Source organism: Diabrotica undecimpunctata, chromosome 1 (assembly GCF_040954645.1).
Source record: "Diabrotica undecimpunctata isolate CICGRU chromosome 1, icDiaUnde3, whole genome shotgun sequence".
Lineage (NCBI taxonomy): Eukaryota > Metazoa > Arthropoda > Insecta > Coleoptera > Chrysomelidae > Diabrotica > Diabrotica undecimpunctata.
Genome location: NC_092803.1, coordinates 10852072 through 10877028, shown reverse-complemented (window position 1 = coordinate 10877028; position 24957 = coordinate 10852072). Strand labels below are relative to the sequence as shown.

The 24957-nt window shown below is 31.7% G+C and overlaps 2 protein-coding genes and 1 pseudogene across 2 annotated transcripts in view; 2 read left to right on the top strand and 1 right to left on the bottom strand.

Moving 5' to 3' along the window:
- The window catches only part of LOC140444602 (monocarboxylate transporter 2-like), a 798852-nt gene that overhangs the window by 232206 nt on the left and 541689 nt on the right, over nucleotides 1-24957 (top strand). The window lies entirely within an intron of this gene.
- On the bottom strand, nucleotides 18147-19399 carry LOC140436977 (uncharacterized; annotated as a pseudogene).
- On the top strand, nucleotides 21299-22012 carry LOC140436299 (uncharacterized). Its single transcript, XM_072525412.1, has one exon. The coding sequence runs from the start codon at nucleotides 21299-21301 to the stop codon at nucleotides 22010-22012; it is 714 nt and encodes a 237-aa protein (XP_072381513.1).

The window sequence follows — 24957 nt, the reverse complement described above, 5'->3', positions numbered from 1 at the left end:
TGAGTTTAGAACTAATGAGTGGATGGTAGATATATGAAATGACAGAGAACTAGCAAAAGAAAAAAGAATGGACCTCTATCATACCTCACTATTTCATCATTTTTACAATCTTCACGTTTACATCATATTCCTGTCCAATAGTTCAGTAAAAGAAAGTAAAAATGTAAAAATATAAAAATAAATACTACATACTTTCCCAAACATGAGGTCAATAAAATTTATCAATTTCATTGACCGTTTGTAGTGGAATTTCCATTTCTAGAGCCCAATCTTGAAAACTTTTAACATGAAATGTTGATTTTAAGTTTTGGCAACAAACATGAAGCATTTGCAATATGCCTAAAAAACGCAAATTTTAAACTTTCACACTACAAAACGGTCGCACTTCACAGGAAATGCTTTTATGGAAACAATGTTAGGCAGAAGTTGTATAATTTCAAAAAACGTAATTGTGTAATCGAAAAAAAAAAGCAGTTTTAAACGTTTTTGATTGTTTGTGATGTGAAAGTTTAAATTCAGCGTTTTTTAAGCATATTTCAAATGCCTCACATTTTTGCCATAACTCAAAACCAAAATTTCAAGCTATCGGTTTTGAAAATTAGGCTTTAATAATGGAAATTCTATAGTGGCTGGTCAGTAAAAGTGATAAATTTCATTGGTCGCGTGAGAATCATCAAAAATAACAAAAGTCGGGCAATGTTCACTGATTTAACACCTTTATAAAAACGAACTTTATTTTCAGCAAATGCAATGTTCATCTTTAAAATGCATTTTGATTTTTGTCGATTAGACACTCTGATAAAAAGATATCGAATTTTTACCATCAAGTTGATACAAATGTTTGTAACTCGTTGAATTCTAGACCTCCTAGTTAAACTTCTTAAATATCTCGTTGTCTTCCTTAAATTATTAGTCTAAATAAAGAATGGGAATCCTGGTTAGCATTCTTCGTCTTCAAGTTTCATCTTCAATCGAAGGTTGGACATCATCATGGCTATGCCTACCCTGTCGACTGCCGCTCTAAATAGTTCTGCACTGCTGTATTCAAACCTTTCCCTCAAGTTCTGGTTAGTGCTTATCAATAAAATTTTAATTCCTAATGTTTTAAAAAAAATCAAACTAGATAATGAAATAAAGGTATAGAACTAAAATAACTTGGCTGTAATAATATAGGAAAATACCAAATTCGACAAGTTATCTTGGTGGGAAAGGTTCTAGAAAAACGTAGCAATATAGGTGTGTTTTTGCAGTGGTTTGTTTACCATGTGTAAACTATGCACTTTGCGCAGACGTGAAATTAGACTGTTTCCTGACTGTAGTTAAAATTTATGCTGCACGAACGATTTGCTAATTGTCGAAATTAAATTAATCTAACCTAACCTAACATTTTTAATTACTATCGAGATTTATAATTGTTTAATCAAACAAATATATTTTTAATATGGAAGGTAAGTACTACTTACGTTGTGGTGTGTTAACTAAAGTTGCGCCACTGTCTTTTCGATATCTATATCCCATAAATTATTAATACGGAGAAGATAATTTCAATTCCTAAGTAATAACTACCTTATATAGGAAATCCGCGTTTTGTAAAATTTCTTATTCCCAGTGAAATATCTGTCGAATGACAACTATGATAATTTCTCGTATCTAGATAATCGTGTTTTGAAATTTTATATATTTTTACTCGCCATATGCCAGCGAATGATGTATGTTTATTGCATCGACGACAACAAATGAAAAACGGTGCAGCAATAGCTATTCCTTGTGTTTTTTCGTATTCTACGGAGAATATAATATGAACAGAGCAATAGTTTCTTCGGTTATTTTTCAACGAATACGAGTACAGTTCATTTGTTCGGAAATAATGTATCTAAAAAGTTAATAAAACTAGAAAAAAAAAATAAAGATATTCTTGTTTATGTTAATGTTTTTATTCTAGTAGCAGTTTGATGAGATGATAATGAATATTTTAATTTTTATATAACAGAAAGATCAATCCAAATTAGATTAGTCAAAAGGAGATTAGTATTAAACATACAAACTAATAATTAATTATTTTGTGACTAAGTAGTTGACTTTTAACACCTTTTATATAAAAAATTTAATTAATCATCAGTGATGAACCACAACACATCTGCTAATATGTCAATGACTCTTCTTCGTCTTAAAACGTCGTCTCCCTACGGAGGTTGGCAATCATAATGTCTATTTTTATTTTTGAACTTGCTGCTTTAAACAATTTTTTTTTTGTCTTTTATGAGAGGAGGGGGTAGTCCAAATTAGGGATGGCGGTTTTTGACAAAACACCGGTTTTCGGTTATACCGGTTTTTTTTGCATACGGTTTAACCTAGCTGTTATAACCGGCCAAAAAAACAATCGCAAAATGTCGTCAACATAAAATTAAACATAAAATTGTACATAACACTACACTAAACAAGGACAAACAGTTTAAAATTATTTAAAAAATAGTCGAAGCTACTTTCTAGTCGGTAACAGGAGAGAGATTATCTCTTGTTTCCCTGTTTCCTGTTACCCCAACCATTTCAACTTATAAAAAATTTCCTAGATTCTTTCAAATGGGATTTAAAAAAAATAATATCAACATAAATATTTCACTAAAAATAAATTGGATAATGCAATTCATCTTTTATTTTTACTACCATCAAAAAAAAATCATGTATTACTTTTAACACGTTTGTATAATAGGTACATTTTAACTCATTTAATACTTCCTGTATGGGTGTATCGTTTTGAAAACGTAGGGAAATCCTTGGAGATTCGTACTCGAAAACAGTACCTAATTCTATATTCATAGTCAGAACATTACATTCACCCACTTTCAATGTCAAGAGTCAAGTGTGAAAAATAGATGATGTACCAGATCACTTCTTATGTAAATATTATGATTACAAATACCTTTTCAACGAAATATTATAAAAAAAATTGTTTCTGGCTGATGTGAGTTTGCACTTTTAGTTTGCTTCTGTATTTATAAAATAAAATAAAATTTGAATTATGGTTTTTATGGAATAATTACTTGAGAATAATAATTATGATTGGGATCCAAAATAATACCTAACCTAATCCTAATCACCGTAAAAACCTAATAACCGGTTTTTACTTTAAAAATAAAAAACCGGTTATAACCGGGCCAAAAAAACAATCGATAAAACCGGTTATTGCGATGTAAAAAAACCGGTTTTCGGTTAAAACCGGTAGGTTTTCCCCATCCCTAGTCCAAATTGAGAAAGTGGGCAGAACCGACACGGTTATGCAGGATTCCTTCAGCGTGGCCACGATGATATCTGAGACCGCACGAAGGGGTTGTTCGGACACCCTCCTTAGCATTGAATTACCGGCCAGATCGCCCTAATTGGGACGCAACATCGGCACGGTATTCACCCGATCGCACAATTCTCGCACTTTTGCACTACGACTGAATTCCTCTCACCCTCTGTTCCTCCGTGTTCATGTTTAATCTCGTCCCTTCTCATTCTGTCTCATCTGCCTGCTTGCTCCTGGGCACCCTGCCTCCCTTAGGGTCGCCTTTCTTCTTGTTCCTTTTTCTCCAACGTTCTTCTCACATATCACTGAACTGATCTTCACCGATTTGACTACCTAAGCATCTCCTCCACCAGTACCGTGACTGATTACACTCTTCTTCATAGCTCTCGCTCAAGCGGGCTCCTCTTTTCTATCCATCTATTGCATACCAATAGAGTCTGTCAGACAAAGTCCGATATTTCACAGTACAGGCATTTGTCATTTTCTGCCTTTCCAAATCTGTAAAGGTACGCCCTGAAGCAACCATGTCGTGTGAGCATCCGCATCAGGAAGTAATCCAAACGCCTGTGCCCGCAATCCATCCATCTTCTCAGATTAGGAATCAACGACTTCATCCACTGCACCACCTTTTCATCTTGTACCATTCCAATCAGTAAAACTTGTTACATTCTATATTGTTTGGACAACAATATATATGTTCTATAATTCAACACAATTTTTACTTGTAGTAAATACGCAGTTAAATCAAAGAGCGCATAAATGCGGTGTATGAGGAAACTTTCCAAAATGATTTAACGAGTTTCAACGTGGTCGGACGTCGATCTTTGATAAGCCATGCCGATGGTCCCCAAAAATGGTTACCACGAAGGATTTTTTTTTTTTGAACCTATTCTCTATCCTTCCATTGTTGGATGTAGGTCTCCCCCAGTTCTCTCCATCTTTCCCTATCTTGAGCTGTTCTCTGCCATGTGGGACCTCCTTGTTTCCTGATGTCATCTTTCTACCTCATCTGTGGTCTGCCTCTACCACGAAGGATAACTTGACAAAAATCCACAATCTCGTATTGGAAAACCACCAACTTAAGAGGTGCACAAGATAGCTAAAACAGTAGGATCATATCCTGCATGAAATTTTGAGCATGAGAAAACTGCCGGCGTGATGAGTGCCACATTTGCTCAGCCGGACAACAAGCGCAACCTTATTCTTACTTCAGAGCAGTGTTTGACGCTGTCTAAGCTAAATCCGAAGGAGTTTCTACGATGCTTCGTGACCCTTACCGAAATATGCATCTACGAGTACACACCAGAGACTAAGGAAGAATCAAACGATGAACTTCACCCGGCGAACGTGTTCCGAAGAAGTCGAAGACTGTAAAAATTCACAAAGCGTGATCTAGATATTATACCTGGAGAAGGGAAAAACGGTCAGAATGATTTACTATGCCGATTTATTGGTTCTATTAGATGCCGAATTTCAGAAAAAAGGCCTCATTTAACAAAGAAAACAGTGTGTCATGTTGCTCCTTAAGAGATAAAAAGGCAAACTCACGAACTCAAGAAAATCACATCAACTTGTTAAAATATCTTATTTAAATTTATATACGTACATTATTTCGCGTCTACGAGGAGTTTGTTACGTTATATACACATCTCGAACAATAAGACAAGCCCAAGACTTTTTATGACAAGGCTATGTATAAAAAATAAGTGTGTGTAATCCAAACATAACTGCTTGTGTCATGACCCACTTTTGACAACAAATATGATTTAAGATATTTTATATAACATTAAAATGTAAGGGTTTATACCCTTACTGTACAAATATGTTCTTTCACCATAACAACGCACAGGCTTTCTCCGCTGTTGAATTGATCAAATTAGGCTATGAACTGCTGCACCATCCACAATATCCTCCATATTTGGCCCCGTGAGACTTTTTTGTCTCCAAAGTTAAAAAACTCACTAATCGGGAAGAATTTTGAGTCAAATGAGAAGAAAATTAGGAAACGCATTGGAATAAAAGGTATAATAATGAATGACATTCAACGAAAGCAGATTATAGGATACGTGCATGTATAGCGAATGAAAAACAGTAGACCTCTAAAACAAGTTCTGGCATGGGCACCTACAGGAAGACAAAAGATAGGAAGACCAATTTTTTTATTTTATTTATTTATTTTTTTTTATTTATTTTATTTATTTATTTTATTTATTTTATTTATTTTATTTATTTTATTTATTTTATTTATTTTATTTATTTTATTTATTTTATTTATTTTATTTATTTTATTTATTTTATTTATTTTATTTATTTTATTTATTTTATTTATTTTATTTTTTTTATTTATTTTATTTATTTTATTTATTTTATTTATTTTATTTATTTTATTTATTTTATTTATTTTATTTATTTTATTTATTTTATTTATTTTATTTATTTTATTTATTTTATTTATTTAATTTATTTTATTTATTTTATTTATTTTATTTATTTTATTTTATTTATTTTATTTATTTTATTTATTTTATTTATTTTATTTATTTTATTTATTTTATTTATTTTATTTATTTTATTTATTTTATTTTATTTATTTTATTTATTTTATTTATTTTATTTATTTTATTTATTTTATTTATTTTATTTATTTTATTTATTTTATTTATTTTATTTATTTTATTTATTTTATTTATTTTATTTATTTTATTTATTTTATTTATTTTATTTATTTTATTTATTTTATTTATTTTATTTATTTTATTTATTTTATTTATTTTATTTATTTTATTTATTTTATTTATTTTATTTATTTTATTTATTTTATTTATTTTATTTATTTTATTTATTTTATTTATTTTATTTATTTTATTTATTTTATTTATTTTATTTATTTTATTTATTTTATTTATTTTATTTATTTTATTTATGTTATTTATTTTATTTATTTTATTTATTTTATTTATTTTATTTATTTTATTTATTTTATTTATTTTATTTATTTTATTTATTTTATTTATTTTATTTATTTTATTTATTTTATTTATTTTATTTATTTTATTTATTTTATTTATTTTATTTATTTTATTTATTTTATTTATTTTATTTATTTTATTTATTTTATTTATTTTATTTATTTTATTTATTTTATTTATTTTATTTATTTTATTTATTTATTTTACAGTCACAGAGTGGGGATGGTCGCTTACCCCATTTGTGCATCCTGTAACCGCATCTGCCGTGTTGGGTTCTGATTCGGTTCAGCATAGTCCATGTGTTGCGTGGTAAGTCAAAACCTGGTGGTTTATGTCCAATGCAGGGTAAGCTGCTATTTTGTTGTTCCATCCATTCTCGAGTCCAAGTGGTCGTTAACTCATTTTCCACAGCAGTCTGTGCTGATTTTATTTGCGGTCGTCTGGAGTGTAGACAGCTACCTTTAGCAGCATCTATATCTTGATGATTTGGCAGGATCTTGTTACTGAGCATCTTTCTGTACTCACTAGTGAGGAAGTGTATGCGCCGTAGTTTGGGTGTTGGAATATGGCTCAGTACTGGCAGCCATTGCGTAGGGGTGCATTTGATAACGGCAGCAATCATTCTCATTGTATTGTTTAATTGGGCGTCTACTTTGTGTATATGTGGGCTGTTAAGCCAGGTTGAAGATCAGTATTCCGCAGTTGAGAAGACAAGGCCCAGGGTAGATGATCGCAAGGTAGAAGCCGATGCTCTTCATGTTGTGCCGCCCAGCTTCTGGATGATGTTGTTTCTGGATTTCAGTTTTTTCGCTGTTTTTGACATATTATGTTCCTTGAAAGATAGGGTTCTGTCAAGAGTCACCCCAAGGTACTTTGGTGTTTTATTGTAGGCGAGTGTGGTGTTTTCGAATTGGATGTTAAGTGTTCTTCCTGCAGGCTTGTTCTTTAGATGAAAACTGGAAACCTCTATTTTGGTAGCGTTTGGTTTCCATTACCGGAAATACTTTCTCACTGTGTGTAAGTTGGCCGTGAGGATTTCTTCTGTTTCTTCAAATGACTTACACCTTGTTGTAAGAACCCAGTCATCGGCGTAACCAAACTTCCTTGGTCTGGTTTCTGGTATATCAGCGATGTACAGGCTAAAGAGAAGATGAGCTAGTACAGATTCCTGAGGCAGTCCATTTTTAGTTTTCTTGGGGTGCTGATGATCCCATGACTACTTGAATCGTTCGGAGGGAAAAACAAAGAAAACATAGATCGAAGAAATCAGAAAATAAATAAGTGCCAAAGAAGTTAACGATAGACAATGGAACAGCCGACAAGAATGTAAATTGGGCATCGGAAAACATCGAAAGGTCTCATCGACCATGTTAGACTGATTGAATATATAGTAGTTCAGCACTCGCTAATAACTTGGTCGATACTGCTTTATATAAATAAAAGGAGTTACCTGTTCGTAAGATATGTGAAACGAACAAAATATAAGAAAGCCATTGATAAAAAAGTTTGGCCTCCCTAGGAAGCTTTATTAGATGAACTAATCAGATAACTTCAAATCACATCGATTACATAAAATTGACTTAAAATAAATTCCAGAATTTGAATTTCCTTTCCATATAATGATTCTAGACACCCTGTATTGTAACGCAATGAAAAGTTATAATTTATTAGTGATCTGTCATGGTATTTGTAGAAAAACTGCGAGTAAAATAGTCAGTATTTTAATTATCTGCAAACTTCTATGGCATTTTAGAATTTTCCAATTATTAAAAGAACTTTTGCATCGACCACCTAAATATTGCCACCATACGGCAACATAAATCCCCTACGGTTAATTAGAAATGCAAACATTTATAAAACAGTTCATAAAAGCACCCATAATATCAGGGTGTCGTTTAATTCTAATCATGGCGAGGCCAAGTAATGGAAAAACCGGTCTGTATGAAATAATCCATAAACAAAAGCTAAACGGGCTGCAAAATAATAGACCACTTTGAATTTAGGCAACCGGTTTGCTATAAAAGTCGTTGCTTTGTGTCTAGTTAGTTTGGAATTCAAAAACAAAAAGAGAACATAAAAGCTGGTAAACGTGGATGTTGATCCAGCTTTGAAAATTTTATATATAGACCAAAATGGCGATAGAAATTAGTTTGGTGATGAAATCGAAAAAAATTACGGATATTGTTACAAAGTTGAGTTCTTTAATACAGGATATTGATTTGAACGAACATAAATGAAGTAAATGTTTATTTTTGTATCAATCTCATGTGAGAATAAAGATTATACTGTAATATAATAAATAAAGAAAATAACAGAAAAGTCTATAAGACACTATGTCAAAAAAATGGTTAATTCGGTTTTAGTTCTGATAAATTAAATCATTGTGCCTGTCTCTATGATTGTTTCGTAAAACTGTTCATTGTTAGACAAAATAGAAAGAAAATCCGTCTCAATTGAAAGTAAAGACAAAGCTGTCAATTTATGTTGCGATATAGCGTTTCTTAAATAGTTTTTATTCTTTTTAAACAATAAATATTACGTTCAACGGAAACTGTAGTTGCGGTTATAGTAGCCATTAAAACAAATAACTTGTATGCTTCCGAAAATATTTCAATTAATTCATTCTCGTTAAAATATTGCAAAATTGTCCATTTTCGTAAACGACACTTAGTTCAATAATTAATTTTTTTTATCAAAGAATCCATAATATTGTGTTATTAAACTATTTATCAAATTATGAGGAAAACTTAAAAAGCTTGTGTGGCAATACCACACAAGCTAATTAGACTCATTAAAGCCACAAGAGGAGCTAGACAAGGTTGTATACTATCACCATTATTATTCAACTTGTACTCAGAGGACATCTTTGCACATGCTCTAGACGAAGCACAAGAAGGAATAAAAGTCAATGGAAAAATCGTGAACAATATCCGGTATGCCGATGATACAGTACTGATTGCTGGCAGTGAAGAAGAACTACAAATTATGTTAACCAAAGTAGTGCGAGAAAGAAGTTGTAGAAAGAATGGAAGAAGGCGAAATACCAAACAAAATATTCAAACAGATGCCAGTAGGAAAAAAAACAAGAGGAAGACCGAAACTGAGATACTTAGAACTAATAGAAAATGATATAACAACCTTAAAAATAAAAAACTGGAGAAAAAAAGCACGAAACAGATCAGAATGGAGAAGAATCCTGGAACGGGCCAAGACCCAAAAAGGGTTGTCGAGCCAGTGATGATGATGATGAAAGTAGTGCGAGAAGGAGAACTATACGGCCTTAAGGTGAACGTAAAAAAAACCAAAACAATGGTAATTTAAAAAAAAACACACATCAGTTATAAACATACTAGTCAACAACAATCTAGTTGAACAAGTGAAGTTTAAGTATCTAGGCTGTAGCTCTAGGCACTACCCGTAATCTTGATTTGTCCCTACGATACCGCATGATAAAGTATTATGTATATAGTGTACTATTACACGGCGTGGAAGCTTGGACGTTAACAGTCAGCTCGTTACGAAGTTTAGAGAGCTTTGAGATGTGGGTATTTCGTCGTATGCTGAAAATTCCATGGACCGACCGCGTTAGAAATGAAGAAGTTTTAAGGCGTATGAATAGAGAACGTGAACTCACAGAAATTGTCAATAAGCGTAAAACGTCTTATCTTGGACACATATTTAGACACAACAGGTATAACTTCCTTCAGCTTATTATAGAAGGGAAAATAGAAGGCAGACGCGGCCCGGGTAGACGACAAATGACCTGGCTGAGCAACATCAAAGATTGGACAGGATTAGACTTTCAAAGTTTAATAGGAAAAGCCCAAAATAGGGAAGACTTTGCAGAGATCATCGCCAACCTTCGCTAAGAAGACGGCACCTAAAGAAGAAGAAAGCCACAATAGATGAAACTTAGGCATGTGTATGAATACAAAACCACAGGACAGACTTTTTTAAAATTTCGTAGGGACTAAAGCGGGGAGATGGGCTAGCCCCAACTTTGTTTAACCTGGCACTGGAGTATGTGGTTAGGCAAATGCAAACTGGACGAGGAACCCTACTGATCAACTAAACCGTTCAACTGGCCGCTTATGCCGATGATATTAATATTATAGATAGATGAGAATCTATCTACTTAATTCGACCAATAGCATGCTATGGTAGTGAAGCATAGGTACTGAATAAAACATCTAAACTCGACACATTCGAAAGGAAAGTACTGAGGAGAATACTAAGACCTCTGAGGGAAAACGGAATCTTCAGTCGATACAACAACGAGCTTTATCAACTTTATAAGGAAGCACCACCATCAGTCTTCATTAAAATACAAAGATTGCAATGGGTCGGACATGTGATAGTAATGGGAGAGGATAGGCTACCAAAAAGAGCACTGAATGCTAGAATGCAGGAAAAAGACCGGTTGGAAAGCCAAGAAAGCGCTAGGAAGACATAGTAAAGAGCGACACACAAGCTCTTTTAGGAGTCGGCGTATGGAGAAGATCAGCTGCAGACAAGCAAGGGTGGAAGCAAAAAATAAAGGAGAAGAAGGCTCAATTTGGGCTATAATGCCGTTGAAGATAAAGAAGAAGAAGAAAGGATTTGCAAGGCTAAAAAAATTTAAATTTTTTTTCAATTTTCTTAATGCATAATAATATTATCTATAATTTCAAAATATAAGGCTCTATATTTTGTAGTCCGGTCCTCCAATCGGTCGACTCTTTCATTCTTTTAGGTGGATTTAAGTTATATTCTGATATCCTTAATTCAGCCACAGTAAATAAATTATTAATAGCCTGATTACGAAGTTGTCTTATTTTTCCCAAAGCTATATCTATTTATTTTTGACACAAAATTATATCTAAACATTTTAGTTGCTCCTCAATTTTCGTCTTCGATAATTTGATTGAAAACTGAAATTAACTCATTTCATTTTGAATTAACATAGCTTACAATTTTCGACTTTGAAGTCCATCTAGTTTCACAGGTTGTTGGTATACTTCGATTTAAAATTGAATTTACAATAAATGTTCTTTTCTCCGAAAAATTTAAAAACCAGCAGTTGATGTAACAGTAGCAAAAAATATCCAACAATTGCTAATACATTTTGAGCCGTCCTGCAAAACTTATTTTTAATCTGAGAGCAACAATGTGTAAAAAAAGCTTTTGGATTTTGGAGCATATACTTTAATTTTTTATTGCAATCCATTTAAAGTTAGTTATTCGTGTTTGGGACAGAGAAGAGTATTTAACAAACTAAAAAAAGTAAAGCTAAAGTAAAAAAATAGGTAAGTATATAATATCCGAACTATACCAAGAAAACAATGGATGATGAAAACTACTTTGGTCGAAAAAGAAAAACAAGATTACTAACACACTGAAACTTTAAAATTTGTCTACCTATGAGTGACTGTCGTTGCGATATAAACGTCCAAGCAAAAATAAACACAAGCAATAATAAACAGACTTTTACTTTTTTATATAAATGGAAACTAATAAATAAAATATACTGTATCGCTCTTTATCCCCGAGGTTTATCAGAACCCGTACTTCCTCCTGCTACGTCTGGTTGATTCCGCATAATAACAAATACATCCGCAAATGGACCACTGCGAGCAGACAGAATAAATTTATTATCTGCCCAACATTTATTTCCTGTCCCGGTCGAATCTCTACCTCAAATCCGGTGTCAGCGAGAGATTTGTAAAGGACACACATGGCGCAGCTTAAGAAATCCTACTAGCAGAGTGGTCGCAATATTATTTATTGGAACTTTTGACGATGTACATTTATAACAGTTTATTTTTATTTTTTAATGATCAATTCAAACACACAATCCAAACAATTTTATAAAATGCAATAATTTGAAAGACGACCTTAAGCCGTATTGACAGTTACTTTCATTTGCAAGTTAAAGATTCTCCACCTTCGGAGTAAATAAATATCAAGTGTCTATTTTATGTTACATGACTTGTTTCCCTTATTATTAAATGTTGACTTAAGTTAGCATTCATTTGTCACTAAAAAAAAACGTTTTGCTAATGTCGCAATTGTAATAAGTTCTTCCGTACTCTTTGTTATTATCTCTTTACATCATCTGCACATCTCCCTCTTTTCTTTAGTATGTCTTTATTGAAATTCTCTTAAGTTCGTGTACTATGCGCAGAAGATTAAAAGAAATTGAACTTTAACGTGAAAAGACAACTCAATGTTAGCACTGGAATTTAACACCGTGGCGATTACATTTTAAAGTCATGTACATTAAAGTTTTTAATATATCTGTGTTGTCAATATAAATGAGACAGATAAAACTAAATTATTATCCTTACCAGGCACCATATTGTTGTTGAATATTTCATAGCGTACATTTATAAAAATTAAATTTTTATTTCAGAACAATGAAGCAAAAAATAAATAAATAAAACCTCTTTGTAATAAAATTATAATTAAATGTAATATAGTTATTATGGTAAATATTTCACATAGACGGCACATTTTACCAAATCCTGAAAATAATCGGATTTGTTGGTGGCTGACCTACACGTTTAAAATATTGCCAGCTTGCTTCTTCTTATTACGTCGCCTCCTTTCGAACGTTGGCTATCCAAATGGCAATGGTAGCTTTGGAAACTGCTGCACAAAAGATTTCTGTGGATGAGTGGTCAGACCATCTCCTCAGGTTTTTCAGCCACGAGTTCTGGCCTCTTCAAACTGATCTATTGCCCTGCACTTAACCTTCTAATATGATTTGGAGTAATTTACATCTTTCACCTCTCAACACATGACCCCAGTATTGTATTTTTCTCTCTTTTATTATGCTGAGTAATTCTTTTTGTTTAGTCTACTGTGGCAGTTAATTGTGTAGTATATGTAGTTAAGGAGTTGGGAAAGAATTTTGGTTGAGACCAGACGCGGCGAGTGTTGGCGTTAAGAAGCCGGCAAATTTGTTAAAAAAAGTGAATCATACTCAATGTAATGAGGCAATTTGGAACTAGTAATTACTGTGTTTTATTTTCCATGCCGTCTCTCATCTGAGATATTTGCAAAGCGGCGTTTACAGCAACTTTCAAAGATACCCACATGCATTCCAGTTTTTTCCAGTCAAATTTTGCGTCCCAGTGAACAGCTTCCATCCTCATTTTGTTTGTCCCAGATCATCAGTTGGAGATGCATTTGTTTATGTTTGCAGTGTAATTTCAATCCTAATTCCAGAAATAAAAAAAGAAAAGTAACATTTAGTGAAATCCAGGTAACTTTTTTTGTTGAACTTTTAAGTGCGACAGGGGTCTATTTTGTCTCCTATGCTCTTCAATCTCTATGTGGAGAACATTTTTGCAGAGGCACTGGAAGGCTCTCAGTGCGGAATAAAGGTAAACGGCTTCCCCATAAATAACATTCGTTACGCCGACGACACGGCGATAATAACAGACAACCAACATGATATGCAAATGATGTTAAATAAAATAAATACCGTAGGAAAAATATATGGCTTAAAGATAAATGCTGGTAAAACTAAATGCATAACAATAAGAAATAACGCACTTTTAAGAATACAACTGCAAGTAGATAATGCTCCAATCGATCAAGTGAAAACATTTAAATACTTGGGAATAATGACGAAGGACCAATGGGATCCTCAACAAGAAATAAAATGCCGTACCAAACAAGCAAGACAAGCTTTTATAAATTTAAACCGCTACTATGTAACCGCAATCTTTCCTTCAATCTCCGCTACAGTATGGTTAAATGCTATGTATAGTCCATACTGTTATACGGCATGGAAACATGGACGTTAAGAGTACCTTCCATTAATAAGTTGGAGGCCTTCGAAATGTTCCGCATAGCATGGACAGATAGGGTGAGAAACGAGGAAGTCTTAAGTAAGGAAAATACTGAGAGAGAACTACTCAATTTGATCAAGGTACGAAAAATTGGATACCTCGGCCATATTCTAAGAGAAAAAGAATTCCTCAACTAATCATCAGGGTAAGATTGAAGGCAAGAGAGGAGTAGGTCGCAAACAAATGTCGTTGCTACGGAACATAAAGAACTGGACAGGCATAAATAACACTGGCGATCTTTTGCATGCCGCAATAGACAGACGGCTGGCCTTAACATAATTCGTCAACGCACTATAGGTGCACATTTTCTTCATCTATAAGATGAAGAAAATGTATCATAAACGGACATGCGCTGAAAGAGCTGAAAAACTGCAAAAAAAAAACAAACAGCAATCAGATTATAGTCAAAGAAGGTACCTTAATGAATATCCGGCAGTATAGAGATACCTAAATACAATAGGACTGTTTCATGGAGACAAGGTGTAACCCCTGTAGCAGAGAATCTGAAACAGTTAACATTATCTTCCATGACTGCCAGACATTATACCACAAAAGACAATCACTTTTTAAAGACTATTAACTGATTCCAAAAAAAGATGTTACTAGACCTGTACAAGCTAGTAAAGGGTTCCAGATGGTATCATGAATGAATGAAAAGTATACAATAATTCAATCGGTTACAGTATGATAGGTTTATACATAACATATATTACAACAGACGGCTTTCAAAAAAAAATGTGATATTAGAGCTAAAAATTCCTGTTATTAATTTCTTAATCGTTGCTATCTAATAAACGTAGACCATATACAATTTGAAAACACCCGCATAACAAAAACCGAAACAGATTGCAACTTTCATTTACTACAAATTAATTCCGTATTCTCTAGCGATGAATTTTAATCAAGACGAGAATTTTCTTAAAACTTTAAAGTTTATCTTATTAAAACAATACCCACCCTTACCAACCCGCCATAACACTTCTAATTCTCTGGTAGATCATCCAGATTGGGACAGACGCTCATTAAAAACTCGGCGCTTTTCCAGTTTTAACACTAAAGACGTCTCTTATTCAAGAAAACCCACCGATTTAAAGTTCTGGTAATGACAGGGACAGCTGGATTTCAAATAAAAACGAGAAAAATCTTGCTCAATTAAGTTTATAAGGGTGTTCTGTCTGTTTTTAGGCGGTCGTTGTTCTAGGTGTGATTATGTTCACAGATTTGTAGAATTTTTAATCAGTTTATTGTAAAGGTAAGAGTTAGGAGTGTGAACTTATATATCTCGTCATATTATTTTAAAGTAGACGACTTTAAAATGATATTGCCAATAATGTTGTGTTGCGTTATATGAAATCAATTTTAACTTAAGAATATCCGTCAGAAAAGTTAATATACAATTCAGACATATATTTTATTTTTTTCTTTTGTTATTTCCCTTTTATTTTTTACATTTCAAATGTACTAATATGCATTGTATTTATTTGGAATTATTCCTGCAAGTTATATGAACAACTGCGTTCTACAATAGTTGAGTCAATACAAAATAAATAAAAATATTCGCTCCACCAATTTTTCCTAAGCCTTCGTTCACAAAAGATTCAATCTAATACTTAAAATACTCCAAAAACTCGAAATGTGATTAGAGTTTACGGAGAATTACTCTTCCATGGAAGATAAGAAACTTTAAGATGGAAGCCTGCGGAGATCCTTTCAGTAATCTCGAAAGGGCCGATTTATGGGACAGACTCTGATATAAATTCATATCGCAGAGTTGTTATTCAAAATTGACTTGTCTTCTTTCAATCGATCGTCAATGTTTAATTCCGGGAAACTGGGGAGTTGTTGCGACGAGAAGAAAGGAAAATTAATAAGGGAGACGGGAATAGTTAAGCTGGCGGTTGGATTAAATACCTTAATAGGTTTCTGTTTGTTCTTTCTTTTTTAAGTTTTTATTTCAGAAGTTACTCAAACAATATATACTAGGAAAAATATCTCATGAAAAATATATTACACAAAATCATCATTGAATCATCAGTTCGTTGTATGAAATAAGTTTTTTTTCTTAAAATCCTGGTTATTAATCTGCAACACTAAGATCATTTAGCAAATTTATTGATAAAGCTGTATTTGTGGGAATTGCTGGTCAATGTTTTTTCACCCTATTTCACTTAACCAGGACTTCAACCCACTGTCTTTTGAGAAATCTCATTATTATCTGGACGTTGATAATTAATTATTTCTTGATTGTGGTTTAAATTACTATTTTAATGATTGGTTGCAAATTCATGCGGTTTGTTCACTAAATACCTACGAAGAAGCACATGTCTTCATTTAGTGTTTTGGTCTTGTATTATTGAAGGATTTTTTATACTGCCTTTTTTGCTCATCCCCACATTTCTATACTAAATTGTTTTTTATTCTAGTTACGATTGAGATTTTATGTAAATGTGGCAATTGCCTTGCTTAGTTTTATATTTCGCTGTTGCTTTTTTGCTATGATATGCGTTTCTAGTTGTGAGCATGTAGCTCTTAAACTACACATCAGAAACGGTGGTTGCCAATGGGTAACAATATAACTACCTCCGAAAGTAAAGCGCTAATGTAGAACAAAAAACTCTTTAAAACTCTTTTTTTTTGACGATCCCTCGCCGGTAAAAATTCTCCTTGCTGGCTTTATAATTTTCACTAAGCGCAATTTGTCCATGTAAATAAACAATTGTGGGTAGAAATCATTGTGGGCTATCTGGGCGTGATTGGATATCTTTACACTTTTCAAAGACACCTCAAACAATAATTTATATTAAGCGGATTTGAAACCAGACTCAATGTAAGGGTATCGTCTCATATAGCAGATAAAGTTTATGAACAAATTATACACAGTTTGCTGCTAATAACTTGTATTTAATGCCATTACATTAAAGAGTTTATAAACTTACATTTAAAGAGTTTATTAAAACTAAAAAAATCAAAACTATTATCTTAATCTATTCCTAAACAAGGAATGCAAATTGAAAAATAAGATTAGTAAAGGAGCGTGTATAATCTCATATATTGTGCCAAAAATGCTGCAATTCTTCCACATGAAAAAACCATTTTTTAGAAATAATTTTTGGTTCTTTAATTGCACCAATAACTTTATTTCAATCGTATATCTGCTTTATCTGCCCACTTCCAAGACTTGGTCTCTGTCCTGATACAAATTTCAACCTGGTCATCTGTAAAGCTAAAGATTTTTCATGGAAAATACTTTATACTTAAAGATTATATATTCACCAAGGTTAAGGCCTAGTTGTTGAAAATTTCCACAGGTCTGCTCATCAATATTATTACAGAACATTTTTAATTTCTTCTCGCTATGTAAATATCTTTCATTTTTTTCTACAATATCTTGCAAATCAACATCATCACTACTTTTTGATATACAATCAAAACTTTTCTTTTTCTTGTGTTTGTAAAAGCTTATTCAAGGCCTGCTTCATTAGGCTTTCGGTATAGCCTTTCTTTTTATACATTTTTTTTTCAATTGCTTTTATTTTTTCTTTCTCTTCTTGTTCTTTTTTTATTAGGTAATTCTTTTTTAATAGGTGTTCTTTGCAGGTGATAATTTCACAGTTGGTGACCAGTCTATTTTATTTCTTCCCTTAATTCTGTGGTCTTTTATTTTTTATCATTTCTAACAACAATTTCTCAAATGATTTACGTGTTTGTAAAGAAGATCCAATTTGCGAGACAGGGCTTCCTTTTTCTACTTGAACTTCGTTTACAGAACTAGCTTTGGTTCTTTTACCAATTGCAAAGATAAAGAGAGAGGTTTCTGGCTGTTTTGATAGGAAAAAAACGTTCAAGACATCTGATTGTACCATCTTGTATCTTCTGTGAAGAAGTATGGGATGCTTGTTAACCTACATTTGAATACTCGTAGCCTCCTTGATTTCCAGTGGCTATAACAGTAGGTACTCGCATCTGGTTGTAGTGCTGCTGAAGATGTACTCCTACTGTCTTCAGATTGTACTGTGGCTGAGGAAGGGATAGTTACTGAATGTTGGACATTCAAAGAAGCAAGTGTACTGTAGTGGGATTGAGAAGATTATTTTTATACCTAAACAAATCATCTTTTTTGAATATTCACGTAATAATTGCATCTCTGTTAGGACCTTGTTTATCGGCATCATAAATTTCTGTAGCTTTAAATCCGTTAATAATATTAATACTAGGTACTTCATGTGCTAGATTGGTTATCATTTGTACAAATATTTCTTTAGGATTTTTTTTGCAAGGATTTCTCCTCTGCCACTTAATGTGTGCCTTGCCCCAACTATTTTTCAGACCTTTAAAGAGCTACATATCTAATGGTTGTAATAAATGTATCATGTGTGGAGGTACCTTTATAATAGTAATTTAATTTTTTGTGCTAACTTAATTAATTCTGTGGACACATGGGTAACATGGTCATCGTAAATTAATAAAGCTGGTCTCTTCTTTGTAATATTAGGTAAAAAACATCTCTAAACCAATTACAAAAATAAGTAGTTTCCATCCAACCTAGAGACGTTGTATAAACTGCAGTTTGGCATGTTGTATTCTCATTAATCCAATTATCCATTACGTATTTACCTTTAAATACACAGAGGAGAGTATCATTTGACTACCAGCAGAACAACGGCTGCACCTGCTGCACCTGCACCTGCAACTGCTGAATTGCACCAACGGCATTTGTTTTATTAGGGTCATGGCAAAATGACGACTCGTCGTAATTAAATATCCGTTCTGGTTTCCCCTTAAGGTTTAGTTCTTCCACAGTTTTTGTGAAAACTTCAAATAAGTTATAGATGACCCAAGGGTTCACCTAATCGCATCTACCATATTCATTACTCCTAGGTTTTTTTTTATTAAAAGATGGTGCCTAGTTTTAAATAATCTAAACCAGTCAGGGCCTGGTCTATGGTCATTAAATCTACTCTTTATATTATTCTGTCTTATATAGAATTGTACTAAGTCTAGTACTTCGTCTCTGGATAGGGTAAACCCATTTTGTTCATAATTTTCATGCAATCTGCAATTTTTTTTCCTTAAAAGACGGCAAATATGACTGAACTCCTCCACCACCGTTATCTTCTTTTGAAGTTAGTCTAGACCCACGCGTTCCTTTGACTCGATGCTTCAATGCAGATCGTGGAATACTGTAAAATAATAATGCACTCCGTGTCGTTTTGATGCCATTTCTCAATTGCCCTATCAAGATCTTTCGTTGTATCTAAGGAGTCAGCACCTTTCTGAGTTTTTCTTATGTACGTTTGTACCATCTTCTGAAACAAAAACAATCTGATATAACCTAGGTCTGGGGGATAACTGAACCAGGCCCTGGCCCAGTTACTCCGATATGGGTTCCAGTTATTCCGAAAGATCAAAAGCTCTCGGGGTAATTGGACCACCCATTCTAACCTCAATGTTAATAAAATAAGCATGCAAAACTAATTTAAACATTTTTAATAGAATATTAATCAACACTTTTACACTAATATACATGGTAAACACACTTACCTTGATAATTAAAACAATAATGTAAATCACAAGAACGCCACATTGATTTCATAAAAAATAACTACGAATTTAAATTGGACTTCTCACAGACACCAGAAGTACTATGAAGGTTAGAATGAATATTTTGGAGTGAAAAAGTATGGCCCAGACACCCCCTGGGTCCAGTTGCCCCCCATCACTCTATATCTATATATATATATATATATATATATATATATATATATATATATATATATATATATATATATATATATATATATATATATACATATATATATATATATATATACATATATATATACATATATATATATATATATATATATATATATATATATATATATATAGGTATATATATATATATATAGGTATATATATATATATATATATAGGTATATATATATATATATATATGCTGTCACTATTTTTCCGGGATTGACTCCGCGTTGTAAAATGCTGGTTTTCTTGAAACCATTGTTTTGGCGACGTTTCGGCAAGGTCTCACTTGCCATTCTCAAGCCTGGTGGATCTACTTCTCGTCGTTACTCGATTAGTACTGGTCGACTGGGCATTTCGGCGCTCGTTTAAATACTCTCTCGGCGGCGCGCGGGCTCTTGTGATTGGTCCTGCCTGTGTGCGAGTGGGCGGGGCCTTGTCTGGCGGTCTCGCTGTTTGTTTTTTCTGTGCGTTAACTGAAGTTGAATTTTTTTGGGCGGTTTTTTGCAGAGCTGGTTTCCATGTTGTTGTAGTCTTTGGGCATCATCTCGAGTGTTTAGGTTATTTGGATATTTTTCTATTTCTATGGCTTCCCTGATTATTCGCTTGGTTTTGTGTTCGATGTTCGCTAGCATTGTTGTCTGTTCTAGATCGATCGTGTGTCCTGTTGTTAGGGCATGTTGTGCAAGGGAAGATGTCTTTTCTTGCTTTGCAATAGCGTTTCGATGTTCTTCTCGTCTTACTTGAATTCTTCGATTAGTCTGTCCGATGTAGGATTTGTCGCAGTCTCCACAGGGAATCTTGTACACTCCTTGGTTTTCTAGTGGGATTTTGGTTTTTGCGGAGTTAAGCATATTAGAAATTTTCTTATCTGTGTTGAATATTGTCTCTATTTTATGTTTTCTTAGGACTCTACTGATTTTTTCCGTAGTGCCCTTCACGTACGGTAAAATCGTCTTAGCAATAGGTTTTTCTTTTTCTTCTGTTGATTCTTTGCTTTTTCCTCCTTGTGATTTTTGTGCCTTTTCAATTGTGTACGTGGTGAAGCCATTTTTTCTTAATGCTGTTTTGACCGTTTTCATTTCTTTGTTCCTGTGTTCTTCATCTGTTAATCTTTCTGATCTTATAGTCAGGGTTTTGATGACTGACTGCAGTTGTGCAGGATGGTGGTGTGAGTCAGCGTGTAGATATCTGTCGGTGTGTGTTGGTTTTCTGTATACCGTGTATCCTAAAGTTCCATCTGTTTTCTTGATTATTAAAACATCCAAAAACGGTAGCTGTTGGTCTTTCTCTAGTTCCATAGTAAACTGAATTTTGGGGTGGATGGTGTTAATGTGATTTAGGAATGTATTTACGAGATTTTGTATTTACGAGAGTTGCGAGATTTGCAGAAAAACAAAGAAATAATCGTCCTTCCAGCGGACAAAGGTAACGCCACGGTAGTAATGAATATAGATGACTACGACAAAAAATTAACAGATCTTCTAAACGACACAGCATACGAAAAAATTGCCACAGATCCAACAACGTATCTAGAAAAAACAACGAAGGCCAAGATCAAAGTTTCAAACATAAAAAAGGAGGATCAGCCCAAGCTGATTCCACGCGAAAAATCATCTAGGTGCCCTAAGCTCTACGGTTTACCAAAAGTTCATAAAGTTGGGATGCCACTACGACCAATAGTTAGTTCAATCGGATCACCCACACAGCCGCTCGCAAAGTTCTTAGCCAATCAGTTACAACCGTACGCAGAGGAAGCGGATTCTTACGTCAAGAACGCAGGCCACTTCATCGAGCGTATAAAGGACGTGACTCTTGACCCGGGACATTTGCTAGTGAGTTTTGACGTGGTGTCACTTTTTACTAACGTCCCAGTAGAAGAATCGTTAGAGATTATAGGAAAAAAATACCCAATACCACCGGATACACTAAACCTAACGAGACACTGCCTCAACAACACATATTTCATATACAAAGACCAAAGGTACAAACAAGTCGAGGGAGCACCCATGGGTTCACCACTGTCACCGGTGATAGCAAATCTGTTTATGCAAGAAATAGAAATACGAGCAATAACAACGGCAGAGTATAAACCGAAACTATGGTTGAGATACGTGGACGACACCTTCATTATCTGGACACATGGGAAGAAAAACTAAATACATTCCTAAATCACATTAACACCATCCACCCCAAAATTCAGTTTACTATGGAACTAGAGAAAGACCAACAGCTACCGTTTTTGGATGTTTTAATAATCAAGAAAACAGATGGAACTTTAGGATACACGGTATACAGAAAACCAACACACACCGACAGATATCTACACGCTGACTCACACCACCATCCTGCACAACTGCAGTCAGTCATCAAAACCCTGACTATAAGATCAGAAAGATTAACAGATGAAGAACACAGGAACAAAGAAATGAAAACGGTCAAACAGCATTAAGAAAAAATGGCTTCACCACGTACACAATTGAAAAGGCACAAAAATCACAAGGAGGAAAAAGCAAAGAATCAACAGAAGAAAAAGAAAAACCTATTGCTAAGACGATTTTACCGTACGTGAAGGCACTACGGAAAAAAATCAGTAGAGTCCTAAGAAAACATAAAATAGAGACAATATTCAACACAGATAAGAAAATTTCTAATATGCTTAACTCCGCAAAAACCAAAATCCCACTAGAAAACCAAGGAGTGTACAAGATTCCCTGTGGAGACTGCGACAAATCCTACATCGGACAGACTAATCGAAGAATTCAAGTAAGACGAGAAGAACATCGAAACGCTATTGCAAAGCAAGAAAAGACATCTTCCCTTGCACAACATGCCCTAACAACAGGACACACGATCGATCTAGAACAGACAACAATGCTAGCGAACATCGAACACAAAACCAAGCGAATAATCAGGGAAGCCATAGAAATAGAAAAATATCCAAATAACCTAAACACTCGAGATGATGCCCAAAGACTACCAACAACATGGAAACCAGCTCTGCAAAAACCGCCCAAAAAAATTCAACTTCAGTTAACGCACAGAAAAAACAAACAGCGAGACCGCCAGACAAGGCCCCGCCCACTCGCACACAGGCAGGACCAATCACAAGAGCCCGCGCGCCGCCGAGAGAGTATTTAAACGAGCGCCGAAATGCCCAGTCGACCAGTACTAATCGAGTAACGACGAGAAGTAGATCCACCAGGCTTGAGAATGGCAAGTGAGACCTTGCCGAAACGTCGCCAAAACAATGGTTTTCAAGAAAACCAGCATTTTACAACGCGGAGTCAATCCGGGAAAAATAGTGACAGCACATATAGCTCCCGCGGAAACCTCAAAACAAACATATATATATATATATATATATATATATATATATATATATATATATATATATATATATATATATATATATATATATATATATATATATATATATATATATATATATATATATATAATATATATATATATATATATATATATATATATATATATATATATATATATATATATATATATATATATATATATATATATATATATATATATATATATATATATATATATATATATATATATATATATATATATATATATATATATATATATATATATATATATATATATATATATATATATATATATATATATATATATATATATATATATATATATATATATATATATATATATATATATATATATATATATATATATATATATATATATATATATATATATATATATATATATATATATATATATATATATATATATATATATATATATATATATATATATATATATATATATATATATATATATATATATATATATATATATATATATATATATATATATATATAATATATATATATATATATATATATATATATATATATATATATATATATATATATATATATATATATATATATATATATATATATATATATATATATATATATATATATATATATATATATATATATATATATATATATATATATATATATATATATATATATATATATATATATATATATATATATATATATATATATATATATATATATATATATATATATATATATATATATATATATATATATATATATATATATATATATATATATATATATATATATATATATATATATATATATATATATATATTATATATATATATATATATATATATATATATATATATATATATATATATATATATATATATATATATATATATATATATATACATATATATATATATATATATATATACATATATATATATACATATATATATATATATATATATACATATATATATATATATATATATATATACATATATATATATATATATATATATATACATATATATATATATATATATATATATATATATATATATATATATATATATATATATATATATATATATATATATATATATATATATATATATATATATATATATATATATATATATATATATATATATATATATATATATATATATTTATATATATATATATATATATATATATATATATATATATATATATATATATATATATATATATATATATATATATATATATATATATATATATATATATATATATATATATATATATATATATATATATATATATATATATATATATATATATATATATATATATATATATATATATATATATATATATATATATATATATATATATATATATATATCTATATATATATATATATATATATATATATATATATATATATATATATATATATATATATATATATATATATTGTTGTGATCTGCTTTATGATGTTTTATTATTAATTAACACTAATTTAATTACTCCAATTATTTAATTAATTAATTCACTAATTTATGCAGAGTCATACAAATCAATTACTATTAAAAATTCTCAGGGTGCCTTTTTAATTTTACTTGAATCAGTTTATTTTATATATCTCTTCTAGTGGGTTCAGTATCTCCTAGTTGCTCATAATCGGGATAGAACAGGAAACGTAACTAACATTAAAACAACATAAATATTCACACAAATTATTATTTGTTTTCAATAAGCAA

Bases quoted from the DNA above. Each gene is read 5' to 3' on its own strand.
- LOC140436299 (XM_072525412.1), top strand. From the start codon at position 21,299: ATGAATATAGATGACTACGACAAAAAATTAACAGATCTTCTAAACGAC.